Below are 15,007 nucleotides of genomic sequence, written 5' to 3'. Positions count from 1 at the left end.
TCCTCTGCCTCGTTACCCTCCTCTTCCCAGGCCTCAGCTGGCCTCCTGGACAGTCACCACTTTCCTTCATATACATGTATGTTCCCATTGCGGTTCTCTGGGTTATAGTAAAGCCCCGGTCAGGTAGCAGGTTGTTGTGTAAGTGCCAGGCACCAACAAAATCTGAGTCCTTGAAGCAGGTGTTTTTGAGCTCTCAGCCACATTTTGGATGCTGTTGACTTTTTCCAGGTACGTAGCATTTGAAGCTTTTTGTCTAGTAAAATCCACATAGTTGCGTGATGCAGTCACATTTTGCAGGTGTTTTTTATATTAACAGAGCCAACCTATGTGTGAATATATTTCCATTCCAGGCTAGATGTTTTCACTCAAATTGGCTTTTTGGCACTCTTCAGCTGACAAAGTGCTTGTGCTGAAGCACTAGACAAGGAGAATGGGGCAAGATCTTTTATTAAAGCTTAAAAATATGGTGTTGCTTTTAGTGAATGGTGGCAGTAAGACGTGATTAATAGCTTTTTTTTTTTCCTCTTGAAGTACTAGATCCTATTTTTCCAGTTAAACAGACTGACCATAATTTCCAGAAATCAAGCACAATAATGCTTTAGTGTTTTTGTTTTGTGTTTCCCAGAATAGATAGGGATTCTGTATCATCTCAAAGGCATCATTACTGGCTACAATATATCATGGTGTAAGCAATGGCATAAGGTTGTAAAAGGTTTTCCTTCTGCAATAATACAAGGCAGGGAAGTTTGTCTCCAGGTTTTTCAGTATAAACACATATTGATAAAGCTTGAAAATACTTTAAATGTATTACGTGTGGGCCCTGTTAAGTCATCTTAGATACACAGTAGGCACAAAGTTCTTCAATAGCATCAGTATAATGCAAGAAATACTGAACTTCAACAAAAGAGTTGATTAGAGTCCTACATTGAGCATAGAACAGCGGAAAACATTTGATTCAGTCTTGATTAACAAAAAAGGCAACGCTATGGGCAGTTCTACTCCGTTATCTAAGGTCATCTACATTCAGTCTTTTTCAAGTAGTGGAATAGTTTATGCAGCTATATTTCCACTTAAAAAAAGTTGAAATAGCAAGAAGTTAAAGTTTCCCATGCCAACTTTTTCTGTGCTTAACACTCTTGAGAAAACAACGGCCATTTCCCAGAGGAAAATAAAAACTGTTTGAAATGCGATGCTGTTAAGGACCCTGAAGAACCCCTGAATGTAAGAGACAAGCGTGTATATTGCAGCTGTTACTATAGATGGATATGTAAAAAATAAAAAACAACGAGAAGACACAAACTGCAGTATTTTGATCGCTTGGCATTGAGCGGACCGAACCCAACGGCAGCGCCGGACTCGAACCCGCGGCCCCCCTCACACCGCGTTCCCGCGTGCCGCAGCCGCCCCCCCGCCTCCCATTGGTCCATTTCAAACACACGCCCCGCCGCGGCGCCCAATCGGCGCGCGCCCCCGCCTCGGAGGCTCTCGGGAGCCCGAGCGGAGCCGAAGCCGGCGCTCGGGCCCGACGCGGCTCCCGCGGGCATGCGCGGTAGCGGCCGGGCGGCGGCAGGGCGCGTGCGCCGCGGCGGGCGGTAAGCTGCGGGCCGCGCCTCCGCCTTGCCTCCCGCGCATGCGCGCTGGGTGGCGGCGCCGGGGCTGGCGGCGGCGGCGGGGGGCGTCGGGCCTGAGGCGCTCGCTCCGCTCCCGTCCCGTCCCGCGGCCTCCGCGCCCGTCCCGTCCCGTCCCGTCCCGTCCCGTCCCGTCCCGCCCCGCCCCGCGCGCAGGCGGCGGCCCCGGGAGGCGCGGGGCCGGGCAGGGGCCTGTAGGGGCTGCTGTAGGGGCATGGGGCGCTGCTGGGGCCGCCCCCCTCGGCGGGCCCGGCGCGCCCCCGGCCCCTGCCCGCGGCGCCGCCCGCGGGGCCTGTAGGGGCGGCCGCAGCGCCCCGCGCCCTGGGGAGCGGCGGCGGCGGCGGCGCGGGATGAGGAGGAGCCGCGGCGGCCGGCGGCAGTGAATGGGCGTCGCGGCGGAGCGGGCCGAGCCGCAGGCGCAGGCGGGGCCGGGGCCGCGATGGCTCAGGAGAAAATGGAGCTGGACCTGGAGCTGCCGCCGGGGAGCGCCGCGGCCCCGAGCGACGGGGGCGGCCTGAGGAGATCCAACAGCGCCCCCCTCATCCACGGGCTCAGGTGAGCGCGGCCCGGCCCGGCCCGGAGCCCTCGGCCGGGGCCTGCGGTAAAGCTGTGGAAGTGAAATGGGTGCTTGCCATGCGCTGGAGATGGATGTACGTGCGGTAGCACCGTGTGGTTCTAAGGAAAGTGTGGTTCTAAGCATCCCTCAGAAGGCTGCTCACAAAGCCTTTTTGTTTTTTTCTCCCTGCAGTGACAACTCGCAGGTTTTTCAGCCTTATGTGTTGCGAACTCGCAGGAACAGTACAACAGTTATGAGCCGTCACAGTATGGTAAGGAATCTCAAGCATGTTTTGTTTACACCTAACAAGAAGTAATTGGGCTGGAGAAATGAAGTTAAACTTGATTTGTGCTTGCACTAAGTGTCAGAGCGAGATTCCAGACTGCAGAATATGCATTTTTCACCTGCAGCTGCTGCCTACAATAAAACAATGCTTGTGCATTAGTTGCATATCCCCAAGAACGGAACAGTATCAGGAACCATGATTGATTTCTGGTATTAAGTACTATCTTAATGTTAATTTGGACCTGAACACAGATGGGAAGAAAAAACTGCTATCACAATTGAAAGTCTTCAATGGTTCTTTTAATTTGTTGTAAAAACGGAAGAGAGGGATTTGCAATGCTCCATTGACCTTTTTTTTTCACGGGGCCTTTTTTTTTTTTTTTTTTTTTTGCAAAGGCTGAACACTAGACATCAGAGAATCATATGGAGAAGAGTTTTATATCCTGGTTGATATTCTGCCTCTTGTTATATAAATCTGTTAGCATACAGTAGTGCACTTACTTGATTTTTCAAAGATGTTATGTTTCATTTTTCTCTCTTTCTTTATTGTCAGCTTATGCTGAGCTATGTGCTCTTTTCTGCTATTTTTCCTCTCTCATCCAAGGGTAGTGAAGATTAAATTGTTTTTCTCAAAACCTGTGGAACGTGAAGTCCTAAAATATGTGTTACTTCTGTGTTTTTTATCTTGTTCAGAAAAAATGCAGTGGAGTTCTAGTTCAAAGTCTTTTGTTATGAGGTATGTTTAAAGACAGACTGCAAATCTTTGGAACTCAAATAGTAGGTGTCATGTAGACAGACACGTGGGCATCCTGAGTGAGAACTGTTGGCTGTATGTGGCACTAGCCAAAGGTTCAGAGGGATTAGATGTATAAGGTACTTCGCAACTGCAAAAGTAAAGGTTTACAGAATGCTCTTCAAGATGGAGCTGAAATACTCTATAAAAGTAAGCTGGTTGAGTAAGTTAGTACAGGGGTCTGTCGTCTTATTCTAGACAGTAGGGAGTTAGATAATATTCTCAGTTTCATTTATAATCCTTCTCTTGCTTAAATGGCACATACAGCTGTTTGTGCACTTGAGATACTAAGAGCATGCAACTCTGAGATCAGCACTGCTTGCAGAGTGACAGAATGAATTTGTAAGTAGTAAAACTAGTCTTTTGAAGGTCAGTGTTTTCATTTTGCAACATTATTTGAGTCATCCACATGAAGTTGTACAGCTCATTTTTAATTCAACAAAAATGTAGGTGTATGGGTGGATGCAGGCTGTTGGTTTGCGATTTAATCATGGTGGCTGTCACTTTTTTTCAGTTGCTGTCATCATCTCCCATTCGTATTCCTAGTAGTCGACTTCATCAGATCAGAAGGGTAAGTGAGGTTTTTAACTATATATTTAGTAACAGAATGAAAAGCATTTATATAATACTGAAATACATAATGTGAGTTTCTTTCCTATTGAATTTTTCAAGTATTAGAGGAAACAGAGCTAAAAAAGATTTAATTTCAACACGGAAGTGTGATTGCAAGGCTTATTGTTGTCATGTTTCAACTACCTTGCATTTTTGGAGTGCTGTTTCCTTAAGAGAAATGCTGAGGTAGGCTTATAGCAGTTTTTCTTTCTGGAGAGCTTCTATTGTCCATATTTCAATTCTAAAAGCAAATTACTGAATCAGGAGTAGTATTATAAGTACCTGTGATGAACAGATGTTACATAAAAACTTAAAATGTTTATCTCCTGCAGGAAGAAGGAGTGGATTTAATGAACAGAGAAACAGCACACGAAAGGTGAGTGTTATGGAAACAAGATGATAAAATAGTCAGTTATCCTCTTTGTAGCTACTGATGGGATTTTTTGTATTCTAGGGAAGTGCAAACAGCAATGCAGATAAGCCAATCATGGGAGGAAAGCTTGAGCCTGGTAATCTCTTTATAGATGTTTCATATTTAATTCCACTTCTACGCTCAACTGATGAATTTAAGGGAAAGAGAGGAGTAACTGTGGAAATAATCTCAGATAAACCGAAGTTCATCTGTTTTAGCTCTTTTGCGTACTTGGCCTAACAACTTTTCATGGAAGGTTGTAGCTTGGATTCTAAGGTAGTGTCTTGTGCAACTGTGAAGTTTGAAACTTTTGTATTTATAGAGCGACAATGACTTGGACAAGTCTGAGAAATCTTCCTCCCCAAAGAGAATAGACTTCATTCCAGTTTCGCCGGCACCTTCACCTACAAGAGGAATAGGAAAGGTAGGATAAGTGAAACACCAAACAGAAAACACGTCTTTACAGTTCACCTTCACTGAAAATTCTAAAATGTGAAACTTCACAGATTTAAAAACCAGCAATGACAAAACCCAACCCAAATCCACGTATTACTGTTTTCTAATAATCAGATGCTTACCTTAGAGCCTGCAGAGTTTAAGCAGTGTGCTAATTCTTTCACACTGCATGTTTTCACTTGCTTCTATTTGTGTAATGTTTGGGTGGTTAGGATTCTGGTTACAGGGAAGTTAGAAGAGGTCATTGTAGTAATCGTATACAGACTTGATCTTCAACCGCATAATTGGGGCGTGCTGGGGAAGAAGCACCAAAATCTGAATGTATTGTATGTGGAGAGGAAGAGATTAGGCAAACAGCAGAAGCTGCAGATCTGTGTGGCGAGGAGGAGTAATTTATGTCCATCAGTTATGGAAAGGAAGGCATAAACTCACTGAAGGACTCAGCTCAAAATTGGGCATGCTTAATTTGCACTGAAGACTGATAGCAAATGCTGGAAAAGGAAAAAGGTGAATCTTGGGTAAACTACTTTTTTTTCAGTAAGGATGGGAAAACTGAAATGTTAGCACAGAAAAAATGGTAACTGTGTTTAAAGGTGGGCTGCCTGACCTTGTTCTTAGCCTTTTTTTGTGGTTCTGCTTTTGTACTGCTAATGTTTTATTGCAGTGAGCTTGAGAGAAATATTTGTGTGCTTAGCTTTGGGTATTCACAGGCTAAGATCAAATGAGCTACAGTATCACAGAGCTAAATAGTCTCTTCTGCTCTGGCAGACTGTATTAAATTTTCAGGTATTTTGAGTAAACTCAGCTGGTTTGCATAACAAATGTATTGGAAAAAAAGTAAGTCCTGAGTACTGTACTGGTATTTCTAACTGTAATGGGAAGAACAGAAACAACAGTTTTATTTAGAAAACAGTCTATTTAAATTTTGGATTTCATACAGTTTTGAATTTCAGATTAATCTGAGCAGTATTGCATTAGCCAGTGTATTTTTTGCAAGTTGAGTTTTAATTTCTCCAATATTCTGTTTAATCATTTCTGCCTTATTCTGTTACTAAGTTTTCTTTAATTGGGGGTATTTTGATTGGGGGCGTGACACTTCAGTATTTAAAAGGGAATTCTGAATCATCTTTATGTCATTCATTCTGCAGCAGTGTTTTTCACCATCATTGCAAATGTTTGTGAGCAGTAATGGATTACCTCCAAGTCCTATTCCCAGTCCAACAAGGCGATTCTCCAAGTAAGTAACTTCTGAAAGCAACAGGTATACGTTGGCTTAAATTCCAAGGCTAGCATAAAGATAGTTAAAGCTGATGCCAAAGCATTAAAAGAGGCTTCATTTTTAGAATAGCTGAAGCATTGCCATGTAAAAATGCTTTGCAGGTTTATTTTTTACCAATGGTAGCTTTACATGAGTGTTCTTACAAGAATCTTTAAACTAGACTGTTTCTTGTGAGGAAATTCCTTGGTCCTTCCAGTGAACTCGATTAATTTGTCACTGTATCAATTTCATATAAATATTATACTGAAGATAGAAATGGCTTGAAGTGAGCATGTACTAAGAGAAGGAGAAGACCCTAGAAAACTTAACAAATTTTCTGTGGCAGATAATTTGCTCTAATAGGCAGCACTTCTTTGTGTGTTCAGATTCCCTAAGCATTCCAATTGTACAGGAATAGCTTTAACAAACATTTGATATATGGTTGTGTTGATTTGATGCTAAGTATGGTGGTGTTCAAACTTGGAACTTTTACTATCAATATTTTCTCTAGCAGGAGGAGTCAAAGTCCAATCAACTGTATCAGGCCTAGTGTTCTTGGCCCCATTAAAAGAAAAGGTACGTGTATTTACATTGTCAGATGCTTTAGTATGGATGTAGGTTTGCAGCAGGAAGATACATTTTTTCTTTCTGTTGTTTTCCTGTATATATAATGTGCTTGTATCCATGGTGAACTGGAATTTACCAATTGTAATTTACACATATAATGTAAAGTAGCTAGTCTAAAATACAAGAATGAAAAACATTAGAACAGCTACTGCTTGAAAGAGGCAAACTTTATTCCACATCAAATTAAATGTTTGTGAATATTTGTGAGCCTTGGCATTCCTAAGAGTTACCACTGTGCGGTGCACACCCTTCAGATCATCCAAGGAATGTTGCTTATCATGCAGTATCTTCTAAACTTAGTACTGAATGTTTGTTTTTACTAGGAAAGTTCAGAAGGTGAGAGAGAGATGAGTGCAGGGAAGATCAGTGTTATTTTACAGAATCACAGGATGGTTGAGGTTGGAAGGGACCGCTGGAGATGGTATAGGCTAACCCCTGTGCTGAAGCAGGATCCCCTAGAGCACATTACCCTGTGGTGTGTCCAGATGGCTTTTGTATGATCTCTAGGGCAGGAGACTCCACACCTTCCCTGGACATCCTGTTCCAGTGCTCAGTCACCCTCACAGTAAAAATGTAAAGCCTTCTCCAGGCTGAACAGACCTGGCTCCCTCAGTCTTTCCTTATAGATGCTTCAGTCCCATATAATTTTAGTAGCCCTTAGCTGGACTTGCATCAGGAGCTCCACGTCCCTCTTGTACTGGGGAACCTAGAACTGGACAGAGTACTCCAGCAGAGGCCTCACCAGTTGCTGAGTAGAGGGGGAGAAACACCTCTCTTGACCTGCTGGCAGTGCTCTTCCCAATGCCCTCCAGGATACTCTTGGCCACAAGGGCCCATTGCTGGCTCGTGGTCCGCCTGCTGGCTGCCAGGACTCCCAGATCCCTCTCTGCGGAGCTGCTTTCCAGCAGGTCAGCCCCCAGCTTGTACTGGTGCTTTGGGGGTGGGGGAGGGAGTATTCTTCCCAGGTGCAGGATGCTGCATTTACTTGCCTTTGTTGAATTTCAAGAGGTTTCCTCCTGAATGAGGAAAACTGCATTCTTTATTGAAAGTAGTCTGCATTAAGGATATTCAAACTACATCCTAGAACAATTATGAATTTCTGTGAATTTTAGAATCATTAAAAAATGTACAAAACTGTATGAAGCTCAGTGATAAACAGGGAATAGGTATTCATGCTGTGATGTTTTACTTAAAATAACTTGTGTACAATTGTAAAATGTATTAAAAACAGAACAAAAAGGGCAGGCTTTCCTCAACCTGTCTATGTGCTCTGGTGGAGCATCTTCTACAAAGTGGAGATACAAGGTTTTTACTGGAAATATCAAGAAATAGTTCAAAATGTTACCTAATTTTAAAATATCTAATCCATATAAATGAACCTAATTTATTTTCCTAAATGTGTCATGCATTTGAGAACATTTCACTGCAATAGGGAATTAATACTAATTGCACTGTGCAGTGCAGCTTTGTGAAATTTCAAGTGTTGCAAGTGTTACTTTAATTGTTGTTTTGCATTTTTTTCACTTACATGTAAGACCAAGTATTGAATATCTTTTTTTTTTTTCCCCATTTTGCTTGATGGAAGTTGTCATTCTTTCCCTTAAAAAAAAAAAAAAAAAAGAGGGGGTGGGGGATTGTTAGCTAAAGGAAATAAACTTGGGGTGTTATCAGTCTTGCATAAAATGAATGGTAGTAGGATTCTGTTGTCTATCATAAATATATACTGTTTAACTGAAATGCTTAGCTTCTGTCAGATTTTCAAACTGACACTGCAGCTGCTGGTAGGTAAAAAGACAAAGTTATTTCCGTTTCCTATGTTTTTGCTGCCAAGCTGAAAATTGAACTATATTGTAGCTAAGAGGGTTTTCTTTTAAGCTTGTTATCTGCAAGTTCTTGGTATTTCAAAATGTCTATTATACAGAAGCTATTAATGAGCTAGCTCATTCTCAGGGTGGATTATACTAAACAGACCTTATGAATTCTCCCCATCACATTTAATCTTTTAATGTCAGTAGATGATTACAGGTACAAAGTCTGATCCATGATGAGTAATTGGAAATGCATACACATGCTCACTTTTTTCTATTCAGCTTTTATGTAAAAGTGTACATATGTTTAAGTATTTGTTGTACTCAGGAGAGTGAAACCGTGTACCAAGCTGGCATTTCTATTTCTGTAATCACTAAGAACTTTAATCTTGAGATTTTGGGATACGTCGGTTGCCTTATCTCAACTGCTCACTTAAAATTAAGCCACGGTAATTAGTTTGCTTTAGATTATTTTGTTTGATTGTAGGCTGAACTTAGGAAGTGTCTGTTTTTGTGTCTTTGAGATCTTTCACTGTAGCCTGTCAGATACTGCCAGAGCATTAGTTAAAGAATGGACTAGATGATTAAACAACAGCTAGCATAAAATTAATGTCTTATCTAAGTGCTTGGTTGACTGGATTAGAAGATTTACCACGTCATAAATGCCAGCTTGCTCTATTATGGGACAAACTTCTCTCTTACTATAAACAAATATTAAATGGACATTCCAGAGACTCGAGTAAGTTTGATTATTTGCACTATTTTCTTCAGGTGAAATGGAAACTGAAAGTCAGCCAAAGAGACTTTTTCAAGGAACAACCAACATGCTTTCTCCAGATGTTACACATCTGACAGATCTCAGTTCATGGTAAAATATTGCGTGCCCTAAATTGCCAAACCAGGGAATGTGCATCCATACAAATCTTTCCGTTCTTCAGAAAAAAATATTTTGCTTATAGCTTGCATATACGTATTACTGGGAATTCTGTGATAGTGTAGTATGATAATGTTCCTGTCCATTTGATCAGTTCTTCCTGAGCAGACACTAGCCTAGACTTTGTATATCAAAACTGTCATTCTGAATATAGTCGTTACAAGTCATGATTAGTTCATTAGCAACGTTCCTTCATCTGAAGATGCTTCATCATTTCAGTATTTTGTAGGCAGTGACTGTGTAGTATCTGTGGCACTTACCTGAATACCTAGATAATGTGTATGTGAATAGTTGCTGCAGTCACATAGTTGATATTAACACTAAAAATCTTGAACTTGTCAAGTTTGTCTCCATTCTGATTTATGTCTCCTTTATGATTATGATCATAAAAAGCTGAATATATAGTCAGAAGTCAGATACTAAGTATTCTAAAATATCAACTCCGTATTACTGTGATTTCAATATACCTATGGAATTGGGACCTAGAAATATTTCGTTCATTTTACTTCCAGCTAAATTACAAAAGCATCTTTTTTACAAGCTGTCTGGAATCATGTATCAAGACTTCAGAATCCAAACAGAGTAATTCCTTACTTAAGAAGGAAAAACGCATTTCAAAATCTTGCTTTGAGTAGTGTAACATTTTAAAAACATAATAGCTAATTAACGACGTCTATGCTGCATTGCTGATGAGATTCTTATTCTTTCTTTCCTGTAATCTTTTTAAGATTTTACTTGTTAGTTGTCATCTCCTTTCTACAACTGATTAAAATCAGAGTAGTAATTTATTCTGCATGTTAAAAAAAAAAAAAAAATTCTGCTCCTCGTTCCCTTAAGGAGCATGAATATACATATAACATGCTACAGCAAACAAGGAGTCTTCAGGGCTGCCAGTCTTGGAGTAAAGACTGAGTGGTAGTATATGTCTCCTACATCTTTCCTATGAAGGAGAAAAAGTACATTAGCTTTGTAGACAAATTCATGATGCCTGTGTTACTAAATAACCATTTTCTTTTTCCTCAGCCTGTCTTCAGACATACTTGATGGGAGTAGCAGCAGTGTTGGCTCTTCATCTGATTCACTGACTAAAGGCAGCATAACCACAGAGTCTCCAGTAACGTGTTCAAATTCATGCTCTTCATTCATTTTGATGGATGATCTCTCACCTAAGTGACTTAATGAGTTCCGAGTCGGTGTTTGGCTGTGCTGTTCCCTTACTGTACACTCGTACAGAGAAATGAACTCTGATCCTTGAACCGTTAACATGAGGATTGTTACATGGAAAATTAGTGTAACTGTAATCCTTGGCAACTTTCCAGTGATTTTGATTTATCCATTTAATGGACATTGTAGACCATATTAATGTCTGGTTTTGCGGATTTATTTTTTAAACAAGATGTCTGCTCAGATTATACTAACTTCTTGCTTTCAAGAACTTGCATACACTTTTTGATTCCAAGATAGGTATCTACCTATTAGTGTTGCAATTTTTAGGAAAATACTTCTATTATTATCGTGGTCACTATGTCTAGGGAAATAATTTGGTTCGCAAGGATTTGAAAATACTAATTTATTGTCTGGCACTTCAACCATTAAGTGAAACTATTCCTGCTTTTTTTTTTTCTTTAGTCACTAGCCTCAAATCCTTTTTGCAGAAGGGAGAAAACAAATTTTTCTTAGTGCTGCTAGTCACTTTTGTTACAGGAGACCACAATGGGTCTGGAAATCTCACTCTATTACATTACAAAAAAAAAACAAACAACTAATGACTGCCACTTTTGCCGTTGGTGAAGAAATAATATTCTACGAATGAACATGATTGAAATAGCTGCATAGTTTTCTCCCCAGATCCTTCGTCCTACGGACTATATGAAAATACGGTCAATAATCAGAAACATTTGGCCAAGGAAAATTAATCCATGCCTCGATCTAAGACATACAGTGCAGATAACTAAGTTATTTAAACTACTGTGTAGGAGAACATGTATGGCACCATCAATGTCTCCTGTGGCATTGAGGTCACAGGTATTTTTGTGCCTTAGGGGACATTGTTACAGAATTATGGAATGTAAACCGGGGTGGGGGGGAGGGAAGTCCTTTGTGTACAGCTTGTTTATAGAGTGCTTACCAGATTCTGTCGTCAATGCTGCTTTCCTTAGCGTTCCTTTCCAAGGTGTGTGCTCCGTTACAAGGTGCTGTGGGCAGTCCAACCACGCTGTGAGATGGCAGCCTACATAGTGACTTTTGAAGCTGCTATATACAGCGTTTATGCCTTCGTAATAAGCAGGGCAAATGGCAGAGCGAACATTCGATTTGTAAGGAGAGACCTTAAAATTTAGATTTGAATATAAGCTCTGCAAATTTGTTTGGCTAAGGAGTTATATTTGGACTATGACTAGTCTTGATACAGTACTTTGGTCAGTCTGAGGAAAGACAATAGAGATTTTACTTTTAAAAGACTTTAACGGGGCAAAATAAATCCGTTTGTAATCTACTGTGTTATGCTATTTATTATTTATAACTATGTAAAAAGTCTGTGGTGATGAATTATAGTATTTTTTTATGATTGTATAAGTTTTTTATGTTCGGTAATTGCTGGCTGGTTTGTATTTAATACGCAACATTGTCTGCCAGAATCATAAGCTTCCATTTTTGAATGTTTGTAACATAATTGCTTTTGTTATCTGAAAGTACAACTTCTGATCTTTTTGAAAGAAAATAGCACTGAATTTAAAGTAAGATTATGTGCTTTAAGAGTGAGCACAATCTCTGGCAATATTGTCTGGCTAAAAAGGGGAGGGGGAGAACCATAGTTTTTTCTGTTCTGAAGAAGCCATTGAGTTTCCAGAAGACATGTACATACCAGATTATTTTCTAAAGTGTTTTCATTAAATTGTAAGAAGTACCATAATGGGCCAACAGTGGCACTATCATTTGTATTATCATCTTCACCTGTGGAGCATTAGTTCCCCACCTCAAATAAATGTGCATATTGTAAAATATTGTCCTTTGGTGCCATTTTTAAACGAGCTCTACAGTATTGAATGTTAATTTTATTTGTATATGCACAGTGCTATTTCTTGAACTTTTGATGTCTTAAATTGCTTAATTATTTTTTTATTCATGCTTGTATCTTCTCTGCCTTTCTGATGGTGAAAGAAGGCTGCTTTTACATTTGTAAAAATATTGATAAACAGTCTGTGATAAAATTCAATCTGTTATCTGTGCCCCGGTTTCATTATACTGTCCTTTTACTGGTTCTGTGATCTACAAATCTGAACAAGGGGTGGCAGAAGGGGCAAACCTATTGCATGCTTTCTTAAAACTGAGAAGAACATAGCTATCGCTTATTTTTGGCTGACTTACCTGTACAATTGATGTATCCCAGATTTGTTTGTTAGTGGAGAGTCTTATATAAGTGCTGCCCTTTGTAAACATTAGAATGTAAGCTTCATAAAGCAAACGCACAAATAATGGCTCTTGTTACAGCATTGGTTTAGTGTTCTGGCTATTCTCCACTCTTCAGAAAGCGTTGCTCTTTTATAAAATATATGTATATATATAATACACACATGCTTTTTCTGTTGTTTCAGGATTAAATGTCTTTTTTTTTGTAATCGTAATAGGTCCCATCTAGGACCGTATTTAACACTCACAACTGTAATACCACTCGCTTATTTTAAAACTAAACAGATGAAGTCTTCTAATACTCTAATAGTTGATATTTGCACCTAACTGCATGTGAGTTTCTGCTGCTTACAGAATTGATCTTTATTGCAGTGTAAAGGCTAGTACAGCACAATCTGACTAAAACTGAAAAGTTGCATTTCTGGATTTATTAACTTATTAACTGTATTGTCTGTAACTAATTAGATATCACTTTGGGGAAGAACACCAGCTGGTGCTGGTAGTCAGCTTCAACAGATAAACACTGACACAGCACTGTTTTTTTTTTTTTTTTTTTTTTTTTTTTTTTTTTACTTCATCAGACTTACTTGCGCTGAATTGCCATAATGAGTTAAACAGGAATATGAGAATTCCTGTCTTTCTTCACCTTCTTTTTTTTCTTTTTTGAAATAAGTCATTAATATGTATGTACTGCTGAGAATCACCAGTGATGATTCCTTCTAATGTTGTAACTATTGGAAAGAAAGTTAGGATACTAGCAGATATCTGTGTCATTCAAGCAGCATTTTAGATGGCATATTTTTGATATGTTAACTAGCACAGCATTATGATGTTGGTGTTTGTACAGTTCATTACAACTAGACTAGCACTGCCTTTATACCTGAAGTATACTGACTCCTCTTTTACCAGGCTTAAAATGCTGAAAGGATTTTACAAGTTGTTTAGAGAGGTTAAAAAAAAAAAAAGTCAACTGTGGAATTGTGTTTTGATAATATCAAGTGTTCTGAATCAGGAAATGGATTGCAGTATGCATGTTTCATTCTAATTCATTGAATTTCATATTGGGCCCAAAAGCCTGTGTTTAAGGGGCTGTTTTTCTGATTGTATGTGATTAAATACTTTCTCCTACAATTAAATTAATTAAACTGTCAGTGGGTGAGGATGTAAATCTGAGTCCTGCAGACTTTATTGGAAAAGTCATCTTTAAATGCACAAGGAAAGCTATACTATATAAAATTGGTAAAGTGGAATTTTTTTAGATTTCATAAAAATACTAATTTTAATGACTGGAAATGCTGAAGGCATTTTAAATATAAGACTACAACTCTAGGCGGAACCGTGTTGGGGACTGTATGCAGAGGTTAACTTGAACAGGCTTAGGCAGATTCAGGACTCTGTGTGTATTGGAATAGATAACTCTTGGGAAATTATTTTTTGCAAATATCCACATTCTTATCTGCAGATCTGAATAATATACTGTGTGACAACAAAGATGAAAACTTCTTTTTCATGGAGGAATTTCATCTGCATAAAATATTCCTGGTAGTTTCATAACAACAACAAAAAGCTTTGCGTTAATATTTGTTCAAATACTTCATGAAGTCATTGGACAGTTTCATTTGCTTTTTTGGACTAAAGGCCAAGAAATATTTTCGGAGCTATACAGACTGCCTCTTGTATTCCAAGGTTATTATATAAATGGCAACAGTCCTTAATAAGAGCGAAGGGATTTGTCTACTATTCAACATTTCAGTCTTGAGCTTTAATAAATAATTCTTAGCAAATTTGGTGATTATTGTGAAATGGATTATTTAAAGTACCAGATGATCCAGTGAGCTGCCGAAGGATGTACCAACTCCTTTGACCATAAATCAGAATCTTAGCCACAAACTTAGACCTGGTTTATCCAACTAATTTTCGAATAAAAAGTGTTGCAAGCAGCTGAAACATCTATGAGGGTACAGGCTATTCAAACTTAAAGGAAAAGATTCCTTGTCAAATCTAGGACTTTTTTGTTCATTCCATCCCCAAAAGAAAGCTATGCCTGCCCATCAAAATTCAGTTAGCGCTTCTACTTTTATGGCCATCTTTGGAGAGGACGTGGGATTGGTGATCGAGCTTCTTTAAGGACTGGTTATCTAATTCATGACTAAGACCTTTGTCATCAAGGTTAAACCAAAAGTAGATGTTATTTTAGCTGCCCTAAAATAACTGCCTGTTTTCTGAGGAA

General features: G+C 39.4%; 1 protein-coding gene and 1 non-coding gene across 4 annotated transcripts; both read left to right on the top strand.

Moving 5' to 3' along the window:
* Positions 1-1,580: 1,580 nt before the first annotated feature.
* Positions 1,581-12,934, top strand: LOC137863518 (P2R1A-PPP2R2A-interacting phosphatase regulator 1-like). Of its 3 annotated transcripts, none has more exons than XM_068696701.1 (10): positions 1,581-2,183; positions 2,377-2,455; positions 3,777-3,833; positions 4,207-4,250; positions 4,329-4,383; positions 4,609-4,710; positions 5,891-5,979; positions 6,515-6,576; positions 9,207-9,303; positions 10,393-12,934. In XM_068696701.1, exons 1-10 carry the CDS (start codon positions 2,068-2,070, stop codon positions 10,541-10,543), a joined length of 852 nt encoding a protein of 283 aa, XP_068552802.1. In that variant the 5' UTR covers positions 1,581-2,067; the 3' UTR covers positions 10,544-12,934. The 3 variants fall into 3 exon arrangements, with proteins under 3 accessions (XP_068552802.1, XP_068552803.1, XP_068552801.1); XM_068696700.1 differs by having other exon boundaries at positions 1,590-2,183; positions 6,512-6,576; XM_068696702.1 differs by lacking the exon at positions 10,393-12,934 and having other exon boundaries at positions 1,583-2,183; positions 6,512-6,576; positions 9,207-9,307.
* On the top strand, positions 10,160-10,306 carry LOC137863993 (small nucleolar RNA U109). Its single transcript, XR_011101253.1, has one exon. It is a non-coding gene; the product is annotated as a small nucleolar RNA U109 (small nucleolar RNA).
* Positions 12,935-15,007: the final 2,073 nt, after the last annotated feature.

The sequence above is a fragment of the Anas acuta genome, chromosome 13 (assembly GCF_963932015.1).
Source record: "Anas acuta chromosome 13, bAnaAcu1.1, whole genome shotgun sequence".
Lineage (NCBI taxonomy): Eukaryota > Metazoa > Chordata > Aves > Anseriformes > Anatidae > Anas > Anas acuta.
This window is presented reverse-complemented; position numbering and strand designations above follow the sequence as displayed.

Excerpts from the sequence above, each read along its gene's own strand:
- LOC137863518 (XM_068696700.1), top strand. The coding sequence starts at position 2,068 with ATGGCTCAGGAGAAAATGGAGCTGGACCTGGAGCTGCCGCCGGGGAGC. Across the intron at positions 3,834-4,206 it reads GACTTCATCAGATCAGAAGG|GAAGAAGGAGTGGATTTAAT; the intron begins GTAAGTGAGGTT and ends TATCTCCTGCAG. Across the intron at positions 5,980-6,511 it reads CCAACAAGGCGATTCTCCAA|CAGGAGGAGTCAAAGTCCAA; the intron begins GTAAGTAACTTC and ends TATTTTCTCTAG.